The sequence below is a fragment of the Fistularia commersonii genome, chromosome 2 (assembly GCF_037954325.1).
Source record: "Fistularia commersonii isolate RoL2024-O1a breed Wild chromosome 2, RoL_Fcom_v1.0, whole genome shotgun sequence".
NCBI classification, from domain to species: domain Eukaryota; kingdom Metazoa; phylum Chordata; class Actinopteri; order Syngnathiformes; family Fistulariidae; genus Fistularia; species Fistularia commersonii.
The window spans coordinates 6,115,218-6,140,862 of NC_141285.1; the positions used below are offsets into that span (position 1 = coordinate 6,115,218).

Consider the following 25,645-nt stretch of genomic DNA (forward strand, 5'->3'; position numbering starts at 1 on the left):
CTTCTCATTCCCACACTTTCTACTTGTGTGATTTGTTAAGCATTTGTTCCATTGTCTTATGGACAGTTTAGAAAATGTGACATTTGGACCATTAAACCCTAATTGTTTATTTAAAGTGTATATCCTCATTATGTGTGTAAAATTATACCTTTGACATTTTGTTTTATCGATATTTTTTTTAATCTTTTTTTTGCCACCATACATAGCAAAGTTGTTTTCCTCTTTAAGTTTGCAGTGTTTACTTGAAGCCAAATTATTTTTCATTATTCAATTTTAACTTTTTACTCTTGATTTCCAGAACGGGAAAAGTGCAACGGAACGTAATTACGCAGATTGAAACCAAATCGTAGTTTTATTAACGTCAATAGCACGGTAGCAAGTGAGGAGAAAAAAATACGCCATCTTCTTAAGTCGCTGAAGGCAGCTCCATGACGTCACCTGTTTTGTTTTATTGGCGCGACGGAATACGGAAGTTGACCCACTGTCAGTAGTTTGGGAATTACTCCGGTCAAAGCGGTTCAAGTTTTGCGTAAGAAACGCACCTATAAAGGTATGTTTGAATATCAGATATGTAGCTAATAAGTGTATTAAAAAGAAGATGAAATAGCACAGGTTTGTTCATAGTGTTTGTTTGTATTGGTAGAGGAAACGGACCTGCTTTGAAAGGAAGAGTGAGTGTGAGCACAATGGAGAGACTATTGATAAAAGACAATCCGCTGCTTTTACCGCTCAACAAGGAAAGAACCGTATTTGATGGATTCATATCAGTCCAGGTATGATAATATTAATAACGTTGTGTTTTCACTTTCAAAAATGACAGCTAGTTATATGGCTTCCATGTTAATAATGGAAAGTATGTTTTATTGTTAAACTTTTTTACATTTGGTAGAACTTAGACGATTGTTAGCTGGACACGTTTTTGTAGTCCGACGCAGACATTAAGCTAACAAGGATGAATGTATATGCTCGAATTTGATGTTGTAGAGATTATTACACAATTCAGCTAGCTACACTATTAAGTTAGATGGTACGTTTTCATGGCTGTCTTGATTGTGACTTTTGCCATCACAGGAGCGTGACTTCAGAATGAGAATAACCCTTCCACCAGATCGACAGCTCAAAACAGCCAAGTACATATCAATCCTGTCTTCGCTTAAAGCTACTATAATATGCACTCTGTACTCCTTCACTTTTTCATTCCCCTGTGCCTGTGGATTTGACCCACTGCCCTCCACTATCCTCAGTTAGGTAATTTTAAAGATTTTTGGTAAAAAAAGAGTGTATCACATAATTTTAAATTGAATTTAGTTAATCAAATATCAAGTAGTGACAACTCCTCTTGATTGGAATGCCAGTTTTAGACATTGGCTATATAACAGCTGGGAACATGTGATTGTTCTTTATTTTCTTTAGATACTAATCATGACTAAAGTCAAAAAATGATCCTAACAAAGGAGTTTATTACAATGTCACTTCACATCATATCCTTATAAATATCACTCTAAATATTAAACAGATTTTTCTTTCAGAGTATAGAATATAAAAGCTTTAAGGAGCACTGTTTCCTAAATTTCAAACAGAATTTTACTCCTCATTTTACCATAACCTGCCTGCTGTTAAACTGTTAAAATAAAATTCCACCAGTATTTCACATCTTTTACTCTAGAAATGCACTGCAACGTAGAAGCAAGACACTATCAAAACATTGGTTTATTATTGATTATAGGGGGTTTTCCTAATTCTAAGCCTACCTCATCACCAAAAATGTGTTTTGCTAACTTTTGTCAAGGTTTGTCATTCTTTGTAATATGTTCCTGTAGGTTGCACTGCTGCTGGCAGTTAAAACACCTGTTGCGTGGGTATGAGAACATCGTAAAGCAGGTGAGCGTTACATTCAGGACTAAAGCCTTTCTTGAACTTCACTGCTAGTGATATTCCCTCGTAATATTTTGTGTTGTTTTGTGTCTGCCATCTCTGATTGAGATCAGGGACCTTGTTTTTTTGTGTGTGTTCGTGTTTGTGTCTCATCTTAGCTCTTTTGTGTTGGCTTCCTCGTGGCTGGCATCGTTCCTGTTCTCGCAGCCATCAGGCTTACTTCACTCTGAAGCAGGGAAAAATATTTTTCGCTGTTTAATTAACATTGCCTGGAAAATGTCCCCATTTGTTATGTGGCCCCTCAGGGTTATTTGCATGAGATTGATATTTCACCCCGGGCTGCAAAGTTCATTATTTTCTCAGCCTTTAAGCTATCATTAATTATTAAAGCAGGTGGCAGCCCCCATTAATCACAAACACTGTGTTTGATTTGAATGGCTGGCACGAGGAAAAAAAAATAGTCTGTGTCACTTCATTATCCCCCCATTCAAGGATGTCTTTTCTCTCTTGTTTGACTCCTCTCAGAGGCTACAGCAGTCCACTGATCTTGTCACTTTCATTCTGGAGCTGAAGACTGTCTTGGTAAGGAGGAGAATGACACAGTACTTTGCACTGTCACTTTGACATTCTGGGTCTATGAAGAGAATCCAATTGAAAACCTTCACACATTATCAATAGCCTTGGTTGTGAGACACAGGTGCACATGTATGATCTTTTAAATTAACAAGAGCTGTATTGACCTTTGAGTTGCCTGACAATTCTCAGCCCAGGTACTCTTCACCTGCAATTGTGGTTTTTGCTTTATGTAGAAAGCTAATTGCTAAGGTGTAATATGTTGTAGGTATCAAGCCAAGCTTTAACACCTCAAGCTTCTCTTGCAGGAAGTGGGCCTGAAGAAACACCCGGAGTGCCATTCAATCACACCTCCACAGTATTACTCCCAGCTCCTCTCAGAGATGGAGAACCTCGGTTGGGACAAGTAGGTGGACCATAGTAGGATAAAGCAGTCAAGCAACTAGGAATCAGTGTTAATCTCAAGCTGAGTCAATGGATTTCGCAGACATTGGCAAAGTTGCCTTAAACTTGCTTGAAAATTAGCCATGTATTTTTTTCCTTCTACATGACATGGAAGAGATCAAGTTTTTTTCTACAGGTTTAAAGAAAGTGTCAGTGCTTTCTGGATTCCAGAGGGTGTTGGAGGTAGAAAGGATTCTTTCCTCTCTACTTTTACCACCCAATCGTTTGCAGAAGAAATCTGGCAACACTTAAATATATTGTGTTTGAGTTGGCGACTATATTTGGATCTCTATTTAATGAAGCCAAAATGGCCTGGCTTCAGGCTCATCACATTTCTAATCAAAACTAAAAAATACCAGTGGAACATTCATTGGCAAAGGAATGAGCAAAAGGGATTTGGAGGCCATTTGCTAATGTGGAAGTGAATTGAAAGTAAGACATGTGCCATATTGGAGGGACATAGAGCATCTCTTGTTCTCATCTATGTCATATAGATATGTTCTATCAATTATTTTAATATCCAAAAAAATTACCTGAACAAAAAAGTTTGGGTAAAATTTCATCCTTTGGTTGTGCTTGTTTGTTGATAAATCACATGTAATTGACTGAGAAATTTACCAAGACAAGGGATTTGAAATTAAGAGTAAAAATGACCAAATGAGAGGAGAAGAAATATTAAGAAGAGGTGCCCAAATCCAAAGCCTAGTATTACATTTTTTGTGTTAAAATATTCAGTGAATACGCATTAAGACTTCCAGTTCTGGGCCCAGCTGAAAACAGAGGCATTGCTAAATTCAAGTATGATTAGTGGCTTTTTAGCTGAATTTATCAGAATGAGTCTCTTCAGAGGAATTATCTTCATGGGAATCTGAAAAGATGAGAAGCTGCGGTAACTGCATTCTCTTCCAGCAATACTCTGAATGAATTGCTGCTTTATATGCATGTAAATAGTTCAAAGAGGCAAATGGTGAAAATCAAGCATTAATTATATAATAATTTTCTCCTATTGAACAACATGACAGTGTTCCATTCCCTGTTTACATGGTCCCAGGACACTCTGAGAGTAATTTGTCTGCAGAGTGCTGGCATGGTTTGTTTCACTGTGAGCCAGATATCCGCTCCTTTTCTTATTGGAAGCTGCACTGGGACCCCATTCTATATCAGTCCAGGAGTTTATGTAAAAAATGTGAACTGTTCATAACTCAGAATTGAAATACCAATATATTGATATTGTTTAGTTTTTCACTTTTTGTTATTTCCCAAAGGGAAGATTAACTAACCGCGTTGAGGTGTATATAATGGTAGGGACTGCATAATGTGGCTATATGGAGCTATTGTGTATGCTGATTGGATAGCCTGAAACAACATATTTACACATTGACAAATGTCTCTATGACTTCCTTATTTTTAGTTATTGAGTTATAGCAAAATCCAGGTCACATTTAATAACTGTCAGCCCACATGCAGTGACAGCCTTGGCTAGTCTTCTTGTCAGGAACGAGGAGGAGGGGTGAGATATCTACTCCACTCCCCCCCTAGCTTGGATTAAGCCTTGACTACTCATTTTCCACTTTGCTATTAATGACCACAGCTACAATTATGATATTAGCAAAATGCAAATAGCTCTAATTGAAGACTCTCAGGTTTTATTGGAAGAAGGAGGGGTGAAGTTATGCATCATCCCCTCATCCTAGATAAGGGACCAACATCATTTTCAGTGTTGTGTTACAGTTAGGAGGTATTATACACAGTCGGCCTCAATCTCCATAGCACTCGAGATTCACTTAGTGTCTTAATTGGCATGGGTTGTGCAAATAGCCACCAGGGGTTTTCAGCTGTAATTCTGTCTGCTGATTGGGCCAGGTAAATGAGTCTACCTCCCCTGGTCTCTGGCTCCCCCCTGCCCCTTTGGCTCAGTTCTAGTGTTATGAGAAAGCGGTCATCTTAATTGGCTGGAGATGGCGTACCATGTGTTAATTAATGGGAAATGAGGTCAGATAGGTCAGCTGTTGCCACTTTATGGCCTGAAAATGTGGCCCAGGAAGCTGTGGGCTTCATTACACCTCACAGCTGGCACTCTAAGCTTTGAGTCTGCCAACAAGCATAAAGTGGTATTTCCTGTTATCATGGTGTTAGTGCTCAGTCACACTGCATTGCTGCTCCTCTGGCCATGCTCCCTGTGGCCCTTTGAGTCTCTGGGTGGTGACTGCACTGCCTTTTTTTAAACATTTTTTATGTATTTTTTTTCAGGGCCAGTTAACAACCCATTCTTGCAATGGTTTAATGCATCCATGCTGTATTGGACCAAAACAAAACAAAAAAAACTGGTAATGCTCAGGTTTGAAGGTTCTTGTTGAACATCTTGAGAAAATTAGAAAACTATATGAAAATTTTACTGAATATACAGTACCTACCAAGCATCCAGTCAAGTGCCAGTAAGGGCATTGGATGACTTAAACAGCCATCTCTGCCTTTTGCTTCCTTTAATTTTTGACTTCTTCTTCTTCTTTTGGCTTTTCCCTTCAGGGGTCGCCACAGCAAATCAACCTTCTCCATCTCCCCCTAATCTCTGTATCCTCCTCTCTCACACCATCTACCTTCATATCCTCTCTGGCAGCCTGGCAGCTCCAATTCTAGCATCCGTCTACCAATATATTCTCTATTCCTCTTTTGTACATGACTGAACTATCTCAGTCTGGCTTCTCTTACCTTCTCTCCAAAACATGCAAGATGTGCTATTCCTCTGAGAAAACCTCAACATCTTTATACCCGCAACTTCTAGCTCTGCCTCCTGTCTTTAGGTCATTGTAACTGTTTCTAGGCCATAAAGCATTGCTGGTCTCAGCACTGTCTTGTACATCTTTCCTTTCATTCTGTCTGAAAGACTTCTATCGCATAGTACCCCTGACACTTTTCTCCACCCATTCCAACCTGCTTGAACCTGTCTCTTCACCTCTTTTTCACACTCTCCATTGCTCTGGACTGTTGGCCCCAAATACCTGAAATCCTCCAACTTCTTGATATCTACTCCCTGTAGCCTCACCACCTGAATTCCTCTCATTCACACACATATACTCTCTCTTTGTGAATAAGTTTCATCCCTCTCCTTTCCAGCGCACACCTCCACCTCTCTAGATTTTCCTCAACCTGTTCTCTGCTCACACTGCATATCACAATGTCATCTGCAAACATCATGGTCCATGGGGATTCCTGTCTAACCTCATCTATCAGCCTGTCCATCACCACTGCAATCAAGAAGGGGCTCAGAGCTTATCCCTGATGGAGCCCCACTTCCACCTTGTCCTACTTCTCTGCCACTCAAGATTTCCTCATACAATACCAGAGCTTGTCTCTTGGCATCCTGTCATATGTTTTTTCTAGGTCTACAAAAACATAGTTCAGCTCCCTCTGGCCCTCTCTGTACTTCTCTATAAGCATTCTCCAAGCAAATACTGCATCTGTAGTACTCTTTCTAGGCATGAAGCCATACTGTTGTTCACAAATGCTGACTTCTGCTCTCAATCTAGTTTCCATTACTCTTTCCCATAACTTAATTGCCACAATTCTGCACACCCCCCCATTCTTAAAAATAGATACCATCACACTTTGTCTCCATTCTTCAGGCATCTTCTCACTCTCTTAAAATCCTGTTGAATAATCGAGTCGGAAACTCTGCCTCTCCTGCACACTTCCACGCCTCCACATGTATATCATCAGGACCACTCTTCATCCTCTTTGATGCTTTCCTCAGTTCACTTCTAATGTCTGCTACTTTGTGGTCTACAATAGTCACCTCTTCTACCCTTGCCTCCCTTTCATTTTCCACATTCATCAGCTCTTCAAAGTACTCTTTCCATCTTCCCATCACTCTTGTAGCATCTGTCAATACATTTCCCTTTCTATCCTTAATCACCCGGACCTGTCGCACATCCTTTCCTTCTTGTTCTCTCTCACCAATCTGTTTCACCAATCTGTATAGATCATTCTCTCCTTCCTTACTGTCCAGCCGAGCATACAGGTAATTGTACGCCCTTTATTTTGCCTTTATTACCTCTAGCTTTACCTTATGTTATATCTCCCTGTACTCCTGTCTGTTCTCTTCAGTCCTGTCAGTATCCCACTTCTTATTTGCTAACCGCTTTCTCTGTATATACTCCTGCACTTCCTCATTCCACCACCATCTCTCCTCATCTACTTTCTTTCCAGCAGACACATCAAGTACTCTCCTACCTGTCTCTCTGATAGCACTAGCTGTAGTTGTCCAATTATCTGGAAGCTCTCCCTGACCAGCCAGAGCCTTTCTCAACTCCTCCCTGAAAACCATACAATACTCCTCCCTTTTCAGCTTCCACCACTTTGTCCTCTGCTTTACCTCTGTCCTCTTGATCTTCCTTGTCACCAGAGTCATCCTACAAACCACCATCCTATGTTGTCTGGCTACACTCTCACCTACAACTACTTTGCAGTCACTGATCTCTTTCAGGTTACCTCGTCTATACAAGATGTAGTCTACCTGAATGCTCCTACCTCCGCTCTTAAAAATTACTTTATGTTCTTGTCTTTTCTGGGAAAAAAAGGTGCACTACAGCCATTTCCGTCTTTTTTGCAAAATCTTACCACCATCTGTCCCTCTGCGTTTCTATCCTGTATACCAAATCTGCCCATCACTTCTTCATCATCTCTATTGCCTTCACCAACATGTCCATTGAAGTTTGCACCAATTACTACTCTCATCTCTTGGGATAGTCTGCATCACTTCATCTAACTCATTCTAGACAGTCTCTTTCTCCTCAAACTCTCATCCCACCTTCACGGCATAGCCACTAGTAACATTGAGCATCACACCTTCAATTGCCAGTTTCAGACTCATAAGTCTATTTGACATTCTTTTCACCTCCAGAACATTCCTAACAAACTCCTCCTTCAAGATAACTCCTACTCCATTTCTCTACCTTTCAGTTCCACAATAGCACAATTTAAAGCCTGCTCCTAAGTTTCTAGCCTTACTACTTTTCCACCTGGTCTCCTGGACACACAGTATATCCACTTTCTTTATCTGCATCATGTCGACCAACTCTCTACCTTTTCCTGTCATAGTCCCAAAAGTCAACGTCCCTACTCTTAGTTCCAGACTCTTGCCTTTCCTCTTCTCTCTCTGCTTCCGAACAGGCCTTCCTCCTCTCCTTCTTTGACCTACCGTAGCCAAGTTTTCCATTGGTTCCTTGTAGGTCATTGATACCAATGGCGGTTGTTGTTAACCTAGGCCACAACCAATCTGGCATGATCTGGTTATTATGTTTGATTCGTATGTTATGTTTTGGCAAAAGTTTTATGCCAGATGCCCTTTCTGACACAACCTTCTGCATTTATCTGGGCTTGAGACAGCTCAGAGAGACACTGGCCCGTGCCCCCCCTGAAGCTGGCTCAGGGAGTGCTGCCCTGAGGCCGCATTGCTCCCTTTAATTTTTGAAACTTTCTGTAATTTAACTGAATCATGCAGTAACATTCAAGTGATTGTAAAGAGCTCTACATGACACAGTTTGACTGCAGAACAGAATGACTCTTGATGAAAGTTTTTTTTTTTTTTTTGTGCTTTTAATTTATCAATGTTTTTGTCCTCCTCTGGCATCTCATGTCTTATGTTTGCCATATTTTGCATGTGAATTTGTCATGCTGTACAACAAGTGCATTGCATCTACTTTGATGAGAGAGAGCGAGTGAGAGAGAGTGAGAGAGTGAGAGAATTGCTCTGTCTGGATACAGCTCACTTGGCTGTGGGGATGCAAATGGGATCCTCTCATCTGACTTTCCCAGCAGGATGTCTGACTGTCATGCTGTTTCTGTCAGGGCCAAGTATGGGATGGCAACCCGTCCCTGCTATCATGGGCATATGTCCCCAAAGGAGGGAAGAGGGATGTATGCTTTAGTGCGCACCAATGACACTTGTTCATGACGTGCGGGAAGTATGACTGCTCCTGTAATTTTTTTTTTTTTCTTTTCAATGGTGGCAAAGGCATGAATGCAAGAGTGACAATGATGCTGCATGTCATAGACTTTTCTTTGGGGGGAAGGGAGGGTGAAAAAACAAGACTTACCCACGCATTTGTTTAATAGGACTGATGGTAGCTGTTTCGCAGTCACAATCTTGGGATTTTGCAATGCAACCAATTTTAGATATTACAAGCACGGATGTCTATTGGACACAGACAACTCCCTGCATCTGTTATGTTCACGTTTAATGGTTGGGGTCACTATTAACAGGCTGTTAACAAACTTTACAAATAAAACCTCAACAGGGCTGTTAATGCACTTGTTCTTTAAAGGCATACATTTTAATTCAAAAGTGGTAGATGATGTTTATTCTGATTATGATGATTTTTATTATTAACAAATTTTATAGTGAATTTTAGAGTTTGCTTGATTTAATGCCCTCTTTCAAAAATCAAGGGGCTCAAAAATAGCCATACTCCTTGGCTAACTGAGGATTGTTTATCCTCAGGATAAAATGCAAAAAAAGTGAATTTTGGTGGCATCATTCCATGTTTGAGTTTTTTTTTTGTTTTTTTTTTTCAAGCAAGGCAAGATAGCTTGATATGGTGTCGGACAATGATGGCGACAGTGAAAGCAGGCTGTTATTCGAACTTAATTGTTAATAATAAGCATGTTGCCAGAAAGCTATTTGACCTAATCTCTCGCTTATTCAGCCCAAACAGGTGGTCAGCACTGATCCTTTTGCACACTACATTTTAGTGTATTTCCCAAGAAGGTTGACAATATGGGAGATAAGATTAATCAATCTTTTAAAAGTGAGGTGGGGGAATTTGTTGATAGGCCTGTATATGATGGGCATCATTTCATGATTTTGAACTTATCTCTTGCAGCTCTTATTCAGGTTGTTATGACAACCTGAGGTTCAACCTGTTCACTGGATCCTCTGCCGTCTTGGGTTGTTAAACAGTTGTAGTCAACATTAGGACTTTATGAATAGAATAGTGTACAATCTTCATTTTGTTTTGGAGTTTCCCCATCTTTTCGTCAACTGCACTGGCTTGGAAGCTGACTCACTGGTAACTTACATACCAGTCTCAAACAGAAACCAGTTCTACATCAGAAGCTTCATTATCTATTAACACATTTCCTCTTTACTATGCCACTTTACTATGCTTTTGTGTGTGAATGCAAGGAACTCGGCTGGAACGGTAAGGCTACAGGGAATGGAGATCAAGAAGTTGGAGGATTTCAGGTACTTGGGGTCAACACCCCAGAGCAGCGGAGAGTGTGGAAAAGAGGTAGAAGGTTCAAGCTGGTTGAAATGCGTGGAGAAAAATGTCTGGGGTTCTATGCGATAGAAGACTATCAGCCAGAATGAAAGGAAAGGTGTACAAGACAGTGGTGGGACCACTGATGCTGTATGGCCTAGAAACAGCTCCAATGACGGAAAGACAGGAGGCAGAACTAGAAGTCACATAGATGAAGATGCTAAGGTTCTCTTTGGGAGTGACCAGGATGGATAGGATCAGGAATAAGTCTGTCAGAGGAACAGCACATCTTACATGTTCTGGAGAGAAGGTCAGAGAAGCCAGACTGAGATGGTTCGGTCATGTACAGATGAGGGATAGTGAATATTTTTTTTGTAGACAAATGCTGGAATTGGAGCTGCCAGGCAGGAGGTCTTGAGGAAGACCAAAGAGAAGATTTATGGACGTAGTGAGAGAGGACATGAAGGTATTTAGTGTGAGAGAGGAGGATACAGAGAATAGGGTTAGATTTAGATGGAGAAGGTTGATTTGCTGTGGCAACCCCTGAAGGGAAAAGCCGAAAAGAGAAGAAGAAGAAGTATTCTATTAGAGCAAATCCCACTGCTGAAACAGCCATGACAAAGGTGGTAAAACTGCAGTGATAGACTCAGTCCTCCTCTATCTAATTATTGATAGGCCTGAGTGCTACTTTTCATACTGTAAATCGTTGTTTTTTGTTAGACAGGAAATTCCTAATTTCAGGTAAGGTCTTCCTGTAGTTCAATTCATGCATATCAGACAGATCTCAGTGTTCTGTTTAATTACACCATCTCTGAGCACTGTGCAGTGAGGCATTGGGTTCCACTGGGTTCTGTTCTGTTTCCACTGCTGTTTTCACTCCACTGGGCTAGACTCTGCATTCATTTGACTGCAAGCATATGATCTGCAGTTGTATTTGGCTCTGAACACAGATGGATTGGATACATTTAAACTTCCTGCCTTTAAATGGTATTAAGAGCTGGTTATCAGCAAATATTTTTCTGTCAAAGTCTGAAAAGACAAATGATCAATTTCAGACCTGGTAGGCTGAGTCAATTTTAACACAAGTTTACTCTGTCTTTGAGTGGAACTGTGAGTGGCACTGCAGCGATAGAAATCTTGCTGTTTCCTAGCACAGCTTTTTCGACCTTCAAATTGAAGAGGTCACTGAAGATGTCTTCTTTCACCTTTAGAAAATTTGCTAAAATTAGATTTTTGCTATTAAAGGACGCAGAAATCTAAATCTGTGCGTTTTGGAGAAAATTATTGGATTATCAGAATTCCCTTTTATCCCTTTTGCCAAAGAAGTGTGTCCATATGGTTCAGAATGCAGCCGGTGGAAAAATTGTCCATATATGCAAACAGAGTGAACGGTTGTTTGTCTCTATATGTGGCCCTGTGATCAACAGTGTACCGTAAAAAGCACTTGATCAATATCTTCTTCCTTTTCTTGAAGCTGTTCCCTTCTGTGATAAGAGCAGCAAATAATTTGCCTCCATCTAACCCTATGATGTGCATCATCTTCTCTCACACCAACTAATTTCATGTCCTCTTTCAACAACAGCATCTTTTCATTGATTTATTCACTATACTGTCCACTGACCTCTCTAACATTATCTACAAAAAATTTAACATGTGCCTTCCCTCTTGATAGACTTGCTCTTGATCCTATCCATCCTTGTCACTTCCAAACAGAACATATTCACATAAGATAAGATAAGATAAGATAAGATAAGAAAAGAACAACTTCATTTATCCCGAAGGGAATGATTGTGCCAGTTTCAAGTAAAACATAACAATAATAGATGATAGTAGGAAGGAGGGAGAATAAGAAATACAATAAAATATAAAGTGTCAAAGTTAAGGCTATCAAGTGTTTTAAGGTCTTGAAAAGTACAAAGATTTGAATATTCCCTTCGGCTGAAGGAAGAGGAATTAAAAAGTCTGATAGCCTCAGGTAGGAAAGACCTCCTGTGGCATTCAGTGGAGCTCCTTGGTGGTATCAATCTATGACTTAAAGAGCTCTGTTAGGATGTCTGTGTGGCATGCAGGGGGTGATGGACGTTGTCCATGATGCTGAGGTGCTTCCTCAACATCCTCCTCTCTGACACCTACACAACAGACTTCAGCTCCACTCCCAGGACACATCCAGCTCTCCTGATGAGCTTGTTGAGTCTGTTGGTGTGAGCTGTCTTGAGCCTGCTGCCCCACCACACAACAGCGTAGAAGATGACGCTGGACACCACCTAGTGGTAAAACATCTGCAGCATGGTCCTGCAGACGTTGAAAGATCTGAGCCTCCTGAGGAAGAACAGACGGCTCTGACCCTTCTTGATGATGGCATTAGTGTTAAAGGTCCAGTCCAGTTTATGGTCCAAGTGGACACCCAGGTATTTATAGGTGTCCACAATGTCCACATCAGTACCCCTGATGGTGACCGGATTCAGGCGGGTCCTTTGTTTCCTGAAATCCACCACCAGCTCCTTTGTCTTAGACACATTGAGCTGCAGGTGGTTCAGTCCACACCACTCCACAAACCTGTCCACCTCACTCCTGTACTCCTCCTCCTGGCCTCCGTTGATGCAGCCCACTATGGCAGAGTCATCTGAGAATTTGGCAGGACTGCGAGGAGAACCTGAAGTCTGAGGTGTAGAGCGTAAACAGGAAGGGAGACAGGAATGTCCCGTGGCACCCCCGTGCTGCTCACAATGGTGTCCGATGTGATGTTCCCCAGCCTCCCGTACTGCAGCCGACCTGTGAGGTAGTTGTTGATCCAGGCCGCGAGTGGAGCATCCACCTGCATGTCCAGAAGCTTCCTGTACAGCAGGGCAGGTTGAATGGTGTTGAAAGCACTGGAGAAGTCAAAGAACATGACTCTCACAATGCTTCCTGCCTCCTCAAGGTGGGTGTAGACTCTGTGCAGCAGGAAGATGATGGCGTCTTCCACTCCTATCCGGGGCTGGAATGCGAACTGCAGGGGGTCCAGCGAAGGTCCGACAACAGTACAAAGGTGCATTGTACACCTTACCTTTCATTCTCGCTTATCTTTTATAAAATTAATTTAGAGGCTTTGCTCCACACATTCAAACCTGCATGCCCACGTTTCTTCACCTCTTATCTTCACTCTTTGTCGCTCTGGAATGTTGAAACAAGGTGCTTAAAATCCTCCACCTTTTATAACTCTACTTCCTGAAACCTCACCATTCCACTTGGGCCCCTCATTCACACATATCTTGTTGCGGTTGAATCTCATTTATCTCCTTTCTACTCATACCTCCACTTCCATGCTCCCTGCTCTTGCTACAGATCACAATGGCATTTGCAAACATCATAGTCCATGGAAATTTCTGTTAAATCTCATCTGACAGCTTGTCCATCACCATAGAAAGTAAGAGGGGGCACAGCTGATCCCTGATGCAGTCTCAAGTAAGAGTGGCAGCCTGTTAGCAGAGAACTTGCATTCATTCTGAGGTTACTTGAACACTTACCATATTTTCTGCACTATATGACGCATCAGATTATAACCTTCAATGAATGGCCTGTTTTCATATATTTGGGTGTACCGCATTATAAGGTGCATAAAATAGGAACTACTTTAGTGGCTGGGGTTGCGTTATGCATCCACAGGGAATGCCAACAAAACAATCAGGTAAATCAGTCAGTCAAACTTTATTAACTTTATTAATAGAATACAAACCAAGGTTCTGACAACTCCGTTCACTCCCAAAACAAGTTAGTGCTTTTCACAATCCGGCACCGTACCGGTTGCTCTTACTGGTATTTGCGCTGCCTTCGTTGAAAACCATGGATTTCCAACTCCATTTGTCACAGTTCAAAGCTTTTCATAACAAAAGCACCAAGAAGGACCGCCTCTAAATTCATTGGTGTTCATGTTGCTAGCTAGCGCTGTTGCCTTCATTCAAATAGTGACTGTAGAGACGCTTTTACTTGCTCAGGCCTTGACAACCTTTGGCTCCCGAGCCACACGCGGCTCCTAAGTTCATGTCGAATTTTGTGTTTGTGTCTTTTTACTTGTGCAATCACGTGCTGCTCCAGCGTTCTCTGCGCACTGCAAAAAAAAACAGACAAATATAAAAATCTAACATGAACGTAAGAGAAGCATGTGGCTTGGGAGCCACTGGTTGGCCAGGCCTGTACTTGCTGCTCTCTGTTAAATATCCCACTGTTCCAGTTTGTCCTCCAACTTTGGCCATCTCGCTTTTCTTCCTCGGAAACTCTGTTTAGTCTTCTTTACTTGGTGCAGGTCATCTTGTTCCTTCCTCCACTTCTGTACCATTGATTCATTAATGTTGAATTCTCTCGCTGCTGCCCTCTTCCCATGCTGCACTCCATGACTGATTGCATTGAGTTTGAACTCTGCATTGTAAGCGTGTCTCTTGAAAGGTGCCATTTTGGGATTTTTAAACACACACAAGTGGTGTGGGACTGGAATTCCCCTTTACCTTTTTTACCACTGCTACTTCGGCGACACCCCCTGACTACGGTAGCCATAAATTAACCAATATTGATCCATATATAAGGCGCATCAGATCATAAGGCGCGCTGTTGGCTTTTGAGAAAATTGAAGGCTTTTAGGTGCGCCTTATAGTGCAGAAAATTGGTAATTTTATTTGTTAAGATGTCACAGTGGTGAAAATTTACGGATAGTACTACACATAATGTGGCATCTGATGCTTCAGTTAGATATTAAAGTTGGATTAAGGGATATCTATAAACACAAGGCCAAAAAATATTCCAGCTGATTATTCATTTATACTTAGATAACAGCATTGAAACATTTGCTTAATGATATAAATAAACCAGATGCAGTAAATCCACATTTAGTCTCCACAAATAAGTTTAATTTTACCTCTTCTGAATTTATTTGTAGTTTGTGAGCAAGGAACACCCAAAAATCACTTTTGGAAAGTCAATAGCAATGATTCTTCACTCAACTAAGCCCAGTTACTATAAATCATGACAGATAATTTATACTTTATGAATCCCTCATGGGGAAGTTCCTCCTCTGCATTGATCTCAACATGGATGAGCCATGAACAGTTGTTTGCTCTCTTTCAGTGCCAGCAGAGCAGGGGTTCAGTGTCTTTTTCAACATCGCTTTGACACACTAGGCACCAGGAATCAATCAGGAATGTTCGGTTCCAAGGATGATTGCTCTACCTCCTGCGCCACACCACCCCCACAATTTGACACATTAGAAGCTTGTAATCAAACCAAGAATGTTGGGCTCCAAGGAATAAATATAAGGAATAAGCCACAGAATCACCACAAAAGAAAAGTAATTCAGTTACACTGTGTTCTGGAAGAGGCAGAGATATGCTATATGGCCAAAAGTATTCGCTCATCTGCCTTGACTCGCATATGAACTCAAGTGGCATCCTATTCCTAATCCATTGGGTTCAATATGAGGTCGGTCCACCCTTTGCAGCTATAACATCTTCAGATCTTCTTTGAAGGCTGTCCACAAGGTTTTGGAGTGAGTCCATGGGAATTTTTGAGCATTCTTCCAGAAACACATTTGTGAGATCACTCACTGATGTTGGTCAAGATGGTCTGGCTTTCAGTCTCCACTCTAATTCATCCCAAAGGTGTTCTATTGGGTTGAGGTCAGGACTCTGTGCGGGTCAAGTTCATCCACACCAGACTCTGCCATCTGTGTCTTTATGGACCTGGCTTTGTGCACTGGTGCACAGTCATGTTGGAAAAGGAAGGGGCCAGCTCCAAACTGTTCCCACAAAGTGGGGATTATGGAATTGTCCAAAATGTTTTGGTAAGCTGAAGCTTTCAGAGTTCCTTTCACTGGAACTAAAAGGCCAAGCCCAGCTCTTGAAAAACAAGCCCACACCATAATCCCCCCATCCACCAAACTTCACACTTGGCACAATGCATGTACCGTTCTCCTGGCAACCACCAAACCAAGACTCATCCATCAGATTGCCAGATTGAGAAGGGTGATTCGTCACTCCAGAGAATGTGTCCCCACTGCCCTAAAGTCCAGTGGCGCTGTGCTTTCCACCATTGCATCCAACACATTGTGCTTTGTTATGTGTGGCTTGGACGCAGCTGCTCAGCCATGGAAACCCATTCTATGAAGCTCTGGGTGCACTGTGCTTGAGCTAATCTGAAGGCCACTTGAAGTTTGGAGGTCTGTAGAGATTGTTTTGCTGAAAGTTAGCGACCTCTTTGCACTATGTGCCTCAGCATCTACTGACCCTGCTCTGTCAGTTTATGTGGCCTACCACGTGGTTGAGTTGCGTCGTTCCCAAACATCTCCATGTTCTTATATTACAACTGACCGTTGATTGTGGAATATTTAGGAACAAGGAAATTTCATGACTGGAATTGTTGCACAGGTGTCATCCCATCACAGTTCCATGCTGGAATTCACTGAGCTCCTGAGAGCGACCCATTCTTTCACAAATGTTTGTAAAAACAGTCTGCATGCCTAGGCACTTGATGTGAAATACCTTGTGCCATGGAACTAATTGTAACATCTGATTCCGATTATTTAGATGGGTGAGCAAATAATCTTGTCCCTATCATCAGCTGCAGAAGCTGGCTCTTGGGACATGAAATGTCCCCTCTCTGGCAGGGAAGGAGCCCGAGCTGGTGTGCAAGGCTGAGAGATTCCTACTAGATACAGGTCCTTCTCAAAAAATTAGCATATTGTGATAAAGTTCATTATTTTCCATAATGTAATGATAAAAATTAAACTTTCATATATTTTAGACTGCACACTAACTGAAATATTTCAGGTCTTTTATTGTTTTAATACTGATGATTTTGGCATACAGCTCATGAAAACCCCAAATTCCTATCTCAAAAAATTAGCATATCATGAAAAGGTACTCTAAATGAGCTATTAACCCAATCATCTGAATCAACAAATTAACTCTAAACACCTGCAAGAGATTCCTGAGGCTTTTAAAAACTCTCATCCTGGTTCATTACTCAAAACCGCAATCATGGGTAAGACTGCCAACCTGGCTGCTGTCCAGAAGGCCATTATTAACACCTACAAGCATGAGGGTAAGACACAGAAAGAAATCTCTGATCGAATAGGCTGTTCCCAGAGTGCTGTATCAAGGCACTTCTGTGGGAAGAAAAAGTGTGGCAGAAAACGCTGCACAACCAGAAGAGGTGACCGGACCCTGAGGAAGATCGTGGAGAAGGGCTGATTCTAGACCTTGGGGGAGCTGTGGAAGCAGTGGACTGAGTCTGGAGTAGAAACATCCAGAGCCACTGTGCACAGCCGTGTGCAGGAAATGGGCTACAGTTCCGCATTCCCCAGGTCAAGCCACTTTTGAACCAGAAACAGTGGCAGAAGCGCCTGACCTGAGCTACAGAGAAGCAGCACTGGGCTGTTGCTCAGTGGTCCAAAGTACTTTTTTTGGATGTAAGCAAATTTTGCATGTCATTTGGAAATCAAGGTGCCAGAGTCTGGAGGAAGACTGGTGAGAGAGAAATAAAGGGTACCACATTCAATTGGGAGACTTCAATGATCGCGTGGGCAATAACAATGTGACTTGGAAGAGCGTGATTCGGAAGAACAGCCATCCTGATCGGAACGCGAGTGGTTTTTGTTATTGGACTTCAGTGCTCATTATGGATTGTCCCTAATGAACACCGTGTTGAGACATAAAGATGTCCATATGTGCACTTGGCACCAACGCACCTTAGGCCACAAGTCTTTGATCGACCTTGTGGTTGTGTTGTCGGACTTGCAGACGCATGTCCTGGACACCTGGGTGAAGAGAGGGGTTGAGTTGTGAACTGATCACCACCTACTTCCATGCTTCCATTGTCGAGGTTGCAGATGGGAGCTGCAGCCCGTTGGTGCGGCAACTCATGAACCTGCTGGTAGACCCCAGTGGTGAGGGATGCTGTCAAACTGAAGGAGTCCTATTGGGCCTTTCTGACCTGTGGGGCTCAGAAAGCAGCTGACAGGTACTGGCAGGCCTAGGGGCATTCAGCAGCTTTGGTGGTTGCAGAGGCAAAAACTCAGGCTTGGTAACAGTGGGGAGACCATTGAGAATGACTTATGTTGGGCGCTGAAGAGATCCTGGTCCGCCATCCAGCAGTTCAGGAGGGGGAAGCAGCGCCACGTCAACACTGTGTACAGTGGGATCGGATGCTGCTGACCTCAACCAGAGATGTTGTAGAACTGTGGCAGGAATACTTCTCAACCCCGTTGAAATGCCTTCCATTGAGGAAGCAGAGCCAGGGGATTCTGGAACGGATACATCTATTTCCAGAGCTGAAATTGCTAAAGCGGTCAAAAAGCTCTTCAGTAGCGGGGCCCCAAGGGTGGATGAGGTCCGCTCTGGGTTCCTCAAGGCTCTGGATGCTGTAGGGCTGTCATGGCTGACATGCCTATGCCGCGTGAAAGTCAGGGACAGTACCGCTGGACTGGCAGACTGGGGTGGTGATCCCCCTTTTTTAAAAAGGGGAATTGGGGAGTGTGCTCCAATTACATGGGGATCACACTCCTCAGCCTCCCTGGTAAGGTCTATTCAGCAGTGCTGGAAAAGAGGGTCCGCCGGGTCATTGAACCTGGGAGGAATCCAGGAGGAACAGTGTTGTTTTTTTTCTGGTCATGGAAGAGTGGACCAGCTCTTGTGGAACCCTCGGCAGGGTCCTTAAGGGGGCATGGGAGTTTGCCCAACCAGTCTACATGTGTTTTGTGGATCTGGAAAAGGTATTCGACTGTGTCCCGCGGGCAATTCTGGCGGTCCACAAGGCTGCCCTTTGTTACTGATTCTGATCATAACTTTCATGGACAAAATTTCCAGGCACAGCCAGGGTGTCGAGGGGATCCGGTTTGGTGGCAACAGGATCGAGTCTCTGCTTTTTTGCAGAAGATGTGGTTCAGAGTCCACAGTGATGTGGACTCTGTGCCGGTCTGTCTTGGTGAAGAGGGAGCTTAGCCTGAAACTCTCTATACCAGTCAATCTACATCCCCACAATCACCTATGGTCACGAGCTATGGGTAGTGACCGAAAGAACAAGATCGCAGATACAAGCCGACAAAATTAGTTTTTTTGCAGGGTGGCTGGACTCTCCCTTAGAGATAGATTGAGAACTTTGGTCATCCGGGAGGAGCTTGAAGTAGAGTCGCTGCTCCTCTGCATAAAAAGGACTCCGATGAGGAGGCTGGGCATCTGGTCAGGATGCCTCCTGGATGCCTCCCGGGGGAGGCATTCTGGCAATGTCCATGTGGATGGAGGCCACAGGGAAGACCCATGACACGCTGGAGAGACTATGTCTTTGGGAATGCCTTGGGGTCCCCCCAGAAGAGCTGAACCATGTGGCGGGGAAGAGGAAGGTCTGGGCCTCTCTGCTTCGGCTGCTGCCTCTGTTACCCAATTCCAGATAAGCAGAGGAAGATGATGGATGGATGGATGGATGGATGGATGGATGGATGGATGGATGGATAGAAGATCAAAAACAAATAAAAAATGTAACATGGTTGGCGAATAGAACAGCCCATATAGTAATTTATCTACATCTTGTGATCAATAATAGACATTTCCCACCTTACACGTGTGTAATTATAAATGCCCTGAGATCTGTTTTAAGAAGGTATGGCAGTGCTTTACTAATATCTGTCCAAATTCTTTTAATACCCCGCAAATTTTAGTTGCATCAATTTACCCATGGAGACACAATATCACAAAAATAATTTAGATAATGTAGGTTCTGTTTAAACCTCTTTGCAAAACCCTGTATCTACTGCAGTTCGAGAACTTGGTGCTGTTTTAAGTGCTACATTCTGTTATATTGTAGTTCGCCTGTGTCACATTTTCAGAGTGACTTTGTCTTGGACTTGCAATGCAAAAACTGTTCTGAATGATATGCTGAACAGCTTTGGTGTATATCCAGCAGCCCTATTCTGCGCATATCTCTCGGTTGACTTTTTTTTAACGGATCCTTGGTTTTTGTACCCCTGCAGGAAGCCAGAGAATCATTTATTTATTTATTTCCTTAAACCAGCTGGGGGGAGACTTAAGCGGAATAAACAGTATAAGAAAAGCTAAGGTCAGTAACATGTTCATTTTGATAACTTCAACTCTGCTGCCCAGTGATAAAGGCAATGCTGTCTACCTTTTAATGTAGACAATCTCTTTGTGTCCTGCAATGACGATAAAGACTATTCTGATTCTGATGTCTTGTTATACTCTATGGACGTCTAGTGGGTTATGTGCCACAAGTTTTCTAGCTGGGTTCTTGCAATTTAATTCCTGAATATTTCATGCTTTTGCTTTCTACATCATGGAGATAGTGCCTAAATTTGATGGAAAAATGATACATTTTGCCCTATCCATCTATAATGATGCTTCAGTACTATATGGGATTTTTTGGAGTTTTCATCCACAAAAAGGCCTGCTTTGACATAATTACCACTACTATTTGTTTACTTTGATACTCTTACACATGAAGTTTGGTCCAAACCAAGATTAAAAATCATTACATATTTGCTTGACTGCGTAAAATGTGCCATGACCGAATATTAAGACCGAATATTAATATGAATCTTCAAGGCTCAACTTGATTTGACTTTGGTATCATTAAATCATTAAGAAATTGAAATAGCACCTATTTCAGAACAATGCAGGAAAGAGGTTTCAAAAAGTAAAATTTGATATTGGTACCATGGTTGATAAAAGTGATTGTTTTCCTCCACTGATTAATGATGGACCATGGCGTCTGTCTGTTTACACTGTATTTCATATTGTTCTCCATGCATGTCAATGTATTATGAATTTCCATCTTCAGGCTACTATCCATAGACATGCAGTTCCTCACAGTGAAACTGAAGGCTGAGGACCCCTCTGGGAGGCAGCACACTCTCACTGTTCACCTAAAGTCTACAGTAAGTTGCACCCTTAGTTGAATATTGTCAGGACCTCATACTGAAAGTACTCTCAGTATTCAGATGTATCTCAGTATGCCAGATGTGACAGCCAGCTAGTTTAAATACAAACAGGCTGACTTAATAAATGGAACATTCAGTTTGTTGATATCACATCAGTGATTTACATCTGTGACCCAAAATCTATCTAGGACACACTAGAGAGGGTGTGGAGAGACATGATAACCCACTGTGACTGAGATGTAGCACAGATAAAACATCCCCTCATAGACTGCAGCATGATGGAAAGCCTTCCTCTATGAATGGTGAAAAATTAATCGTAATCACTCGAAGTACACAAAATCTTCATCAAAAGTAAGCTTGTGGAGTAATGGGCATTTACAAAGTTCTGTGTTTTCGACAAACCAAACTGTCAGATAACAGGTTAAAGAGATTTTAATGGATTCATCAATAAATTTATTATTTGATTTTCAGGAATATATCAACATGCTGCATACTCATATAAAAAAACTAAGTATTTCACTAATGAGAATTTGTTAAGCATTTACTTAACAAATTGCAGTTTGTAAAGTCTTCTTCTTTTTCTTTCGACTTTTCCCGTCAGGGGTCGCCACAGCGAGTCAACTTTCTCCATCTAACCCTATTCTCTGTATCCTCCTCTCTCACACCAAGTGCAGTTTTTAAAGTATCCGCTGCAATTTGTTGTTACTTTAAACATTTGTGTATATACCTATATATATATATATATATATATATATATATATATAATTTCTTTCTTTCTCCATTATTTAACAAAACAAACATTTATTTTTCCAATGACATTTTAAAATGTTGCAGAGCATATTTCAATTCACTTATTGTGCCTTTTTTTTCTTCACTAACATAAGAAAATGTCTGGAATCAGAATGTTAACATTTTTGATGAGTTGTTCAGACTCTTTACACAGAAAAATAAAAATAAATAGATTGTATTGAAATCATTAAATAGGAAAATTAATAAATAGGAAATGAACGCTCTTTCGGGAATGTTAGCTTATAGTGGTAGAGAATTATGCATCTTCCCATGATTTTGGGAACTTGAGTTTTCTTGGGCATCAGCCCAAGTAGGGTCTCCCAAGGCAGTATGGTCCCTGGTTTGATAAAAACTTCCTGAAGAACAACAGCAGAAGGCAGCAAGGCACCTTGCCTTGATTAGGGAGACTGGGGCACCTTAAGGGATCCAGTCCCATATCAACAGCAAATGAGGGAAGTGCCTTGTGGCAGAGCTCAAATAAAGAGCATGGAGCCATTGCCCTGCTGGCTCACCTCCCACAGGTAGACACAAGCCACAGAGACACATCAGGGTGCTATGTATTTTGGATGGCAGACAAAGGTTAAGACCTAAATTTACAAAGCTGAAATTACTTTCCTCTTTTTGAGTCATGGATAAGCTGTTGCACAATAAATGAATGAATCATAAAATCATTGATTGGATGTTTGTTGAATTTTATGAGTTACTGTAAATGAAAGACAACACAATGTCAAAGTAGGTTGTTGCACACAACATTTATTAAATAGTATATGTTTAAATCAGGTCAGTGCCATGGCTAACATGGCTTGAGCCTCAAAGCAAGAGGGTCCCTGGTTAGTGTGCGTGTGTGTGTGTGTGTGTGTGTGTGTGTGTGTGTGTGTGTGTGTGTGTGTGTGTGTGTGTGTGTGTGTGTGTGTGTGTGTGTGTGTGTGTGTGTGTGTGTGTGTGTGTGTGTGAGTGTGCGTGTGTGTGTTAGAATAATATAAAAGATAAAGACTCATTCCCAAGGAAAAAAAAACCTCCACAAACTGATCTGAAATGTCACATTTTGATCTTTGAACCATGGGGTTTCATGTACCATGGTGAATTATAGATGTTTAAAAAAACTGATATTTTTTATAACCATATAATTTTAAAAAATTGCCAAAAGAAGCTGGCAGAAATGTTAGCACCTCACTGTGGGCTGGCAAGCTCCAGTCATGGTGAGTTGGTGCTTACCTAAGCCAGGATGACATCCACTGGGGACTTGGGAGTGAGTAGAAACCCCTCTCAGTGCCCACCTGTCCACCTCACCCCTTGAGCCTGGTAAAAAAAGAAAAGCCCAGAATCCTCACTGTGTCCCAGCTGCTTCCACCAGAACCAGCGCCAGGTCATCCCTCACCATGCACAGTGAGGGTGGAGGCAGCACTGGCACACAGAGGATCTGGTGGCAGGGGAGGCAGAAAGGAAAATCTTGGCAAATCGATGAAAAGTTGTGAATGTGATGTTGAAGGTGAAAAGACTGGGTAATTTTGGTAATCTAAGATGCACTAACAGAAGGGCTATGATATTATATCCACAAGAGAACACTTATCACCTAACACTAAACAATCTGAAGCAATATATAATATATCAATCCGGGTATACCTCTGTCTGCCTTCCTCATGAATTACAAAACAGAACAATGCCAACAGAACACCTAGTTAAAGACTGTCAAAAATACAAGATTATAAATCTAGACATGAAGCTACTCCTTGTTAGTCAGAGGACTAGACCAGGTTGACTGACAGCCAAGGCAACAGTGAAAATACCCTAATTTTTGCCTTAAACATACTAGCAGAGCGTTTACATCTGCCTCAACAAATCTCCCCCACAACAGTGACTTAAATTTGCTGTTGATATGGGACTGATCTGTGTTAGATGGTTCGAATAACCTTAGTTGGCTCCTCGTAATAGGGGGAAATCTACATATTTCACATATCACCTAAAAGAAAAATAAACCAGAAGCAATCAGACTTATTTTGTTTTATGTAGGTAGCATTTATTAGAAGGGCTTTATAAAATATTAAATGGCATTCAGTTATTTGTTAGTTTTTGTCAGTCTTCCGAAGCTTTCCACTAATATTCTTTAATCTGCAGTTCTCAATTAATTTTCTCTGTCTTGTCTCTGTGCATCCATCCATCCTTCCAGGTTTGGCATCTCACTTCTCCAAAACATCAACAGTTTTATTTATCGTACCTCAAGCTCTTGTATTACACATTACACCGGACACTTTTCTCCAACTATCCCAACAGGCTTGCACATGTTTCTTCTCCTCCTTTCCACCGTTCTTAACCTGTAGTATTGCTAATTATTTTGAAGCATACTGAAAGTGGACATAAAAGACAGAGGAAGTATTCTAATGATTCAAAAGCAGTTTTAGTTCATTGATGCTTCACAGCATAGAAATAAATGTCATTTTTTTTTACATTATCAAGAATGATAGATTCAGTCCCCCTTACTGAGTGGTCTCCTCCCCTCACAGTTCCCTGCAGAAGCACCTGAATTCTCAGCTGTTTTGCCGGTCCCATTGGCCATTACCTGGACGCCACAGGTAAATATACACTGTAATAAATATCCAAGAAGGTATTTATCCAAAAATGATATTTGCCCATGAGGTTCAATAAGTATTATCTATATATAATGGAAACCACTCATAATATTGAATGGTGGTGCATTGTGGTAAGTTTTTGGCTTCATGATGTATACTGTATTAAAGGGTTTTCTGAATTGTGATATAATGCTTATTTTGATGGAGTATAATCATCATCATGATAACATTACACATAAATTTCTAGTATTAAAAATAGCTGACAATACTGTTTACATGAATTGCTGACTCCTGTCACCTAAAGAAAAAAAAACACAAAAGTTGACATTTAGGTTGTCTCTGACATCAAAGGTACGATAGTGCAAAACCACTTAAATATGGTTCAGTCCTCATTTACTTGAAAAAAATGCAAAATCATTTAATCTGGCAGCTGTCCCAGACTTTAAACACATTAATAATACGGGATGAATCGAATAAGGCCTGTTGAACAGGCAATTTCAAAAACTGTTAAGACTCAAAAGACAAAATATACTAATTCACACCTGCCTCTTTCTGAAACTCTTGATTTGCCCTGTAAGGGATGCCATATCTGCATTTTCAGAGCCTGGCTATCATAGACATATGCATTCGTTTGCATGGTTTAGGTACACAAACAATGACAGGTTAACCTGCGCTTGACCCACATGTGCATAGAATAACACTAACCACGGCTGCAGGATAACAGGCCCCAGACTTCCTTGTCCTTTGGAATTTACAAAGCTGAAGCCACACACACTTGTGGAGGCCTTTTCGACACATACTGACATTACATTGAAAAGTTTTCTTTCAGAGGCCTTTGGTTCTTGCATTAGCACAAATTAATGACTTACATCCATCCATTGCCTACCAGTTATCAGGGTCATGGGGAATGCTACAGCTTACCCCAGCAGCCATTGGGCGAGAGGCGGGTAACGCCCTGGACTGGTCGACATTCAATCGCAGGGCCACATATACAGCCAGACATTCACTCTCTCATTCACACATCTGGCCAATTTTTCCAGTATTTCCAATTAACCTGTCTAATTTGATTTTGGACTGTGAGAGGAAACCCACGCAGACACAGGGAGAACATGCAAAAAAACACAGAGAGGTCCTCTGTCGGAATCGAACAAGGGTCCTTCTTGCTGTGAGGTTGAAGCGCTAGTCACCATGCCGCCCCCAAATGAATAACGTTAAATCCTATA

The 25,645-nt window shown here is 41.6% G+C and overlaps 1 protein-coding gene across 3 annotated transcripts in view; it reads left to right on the forward strand.

The window, feature by feature from the left end:
• Nucleotides 1-450: 450 nt before the first annotated feature.
• Nucleotides 451-25,645, forward strand: part of fancl (FA complementation group L) — a 38,357-nt gene continuing 13,162 nt past the window's right edge. For all 3 annotated transcript variants that reach the window (XM_086165147.1, XM_086165149.1, XM_086165148.1), the window contains exons 1-8: nt 451-550; nt 644-773; nt 1,072-1,130; nt 1,821-1,881; nt 2,401-2,457; nt 2,757-2,854; nt 20,967-21,063; nt 24,357-24,425. In XM_086165147.1, coding sequence (XP_086021273.1) covers nt 687-773; nt 1,072-1,130; nt 1,821-1,881; nt 2,401-2,457; nt 2,757-2,854; nt 20,967-21,063; nt 24,357-24,425 — 528 coding nt within the window. In that variant the 5' untranslated portion in view covers nt 451-550; nt 644-686. The remainder of the gene's footprint in view (nt 551-643; nt 774-1,071; nt 1,131-1,820; nt 1,882-2,400; nt 2,458-2,756; nt 2,855-20,966; nt 21,064-24,356; nt 24,426-25,645) is intronic.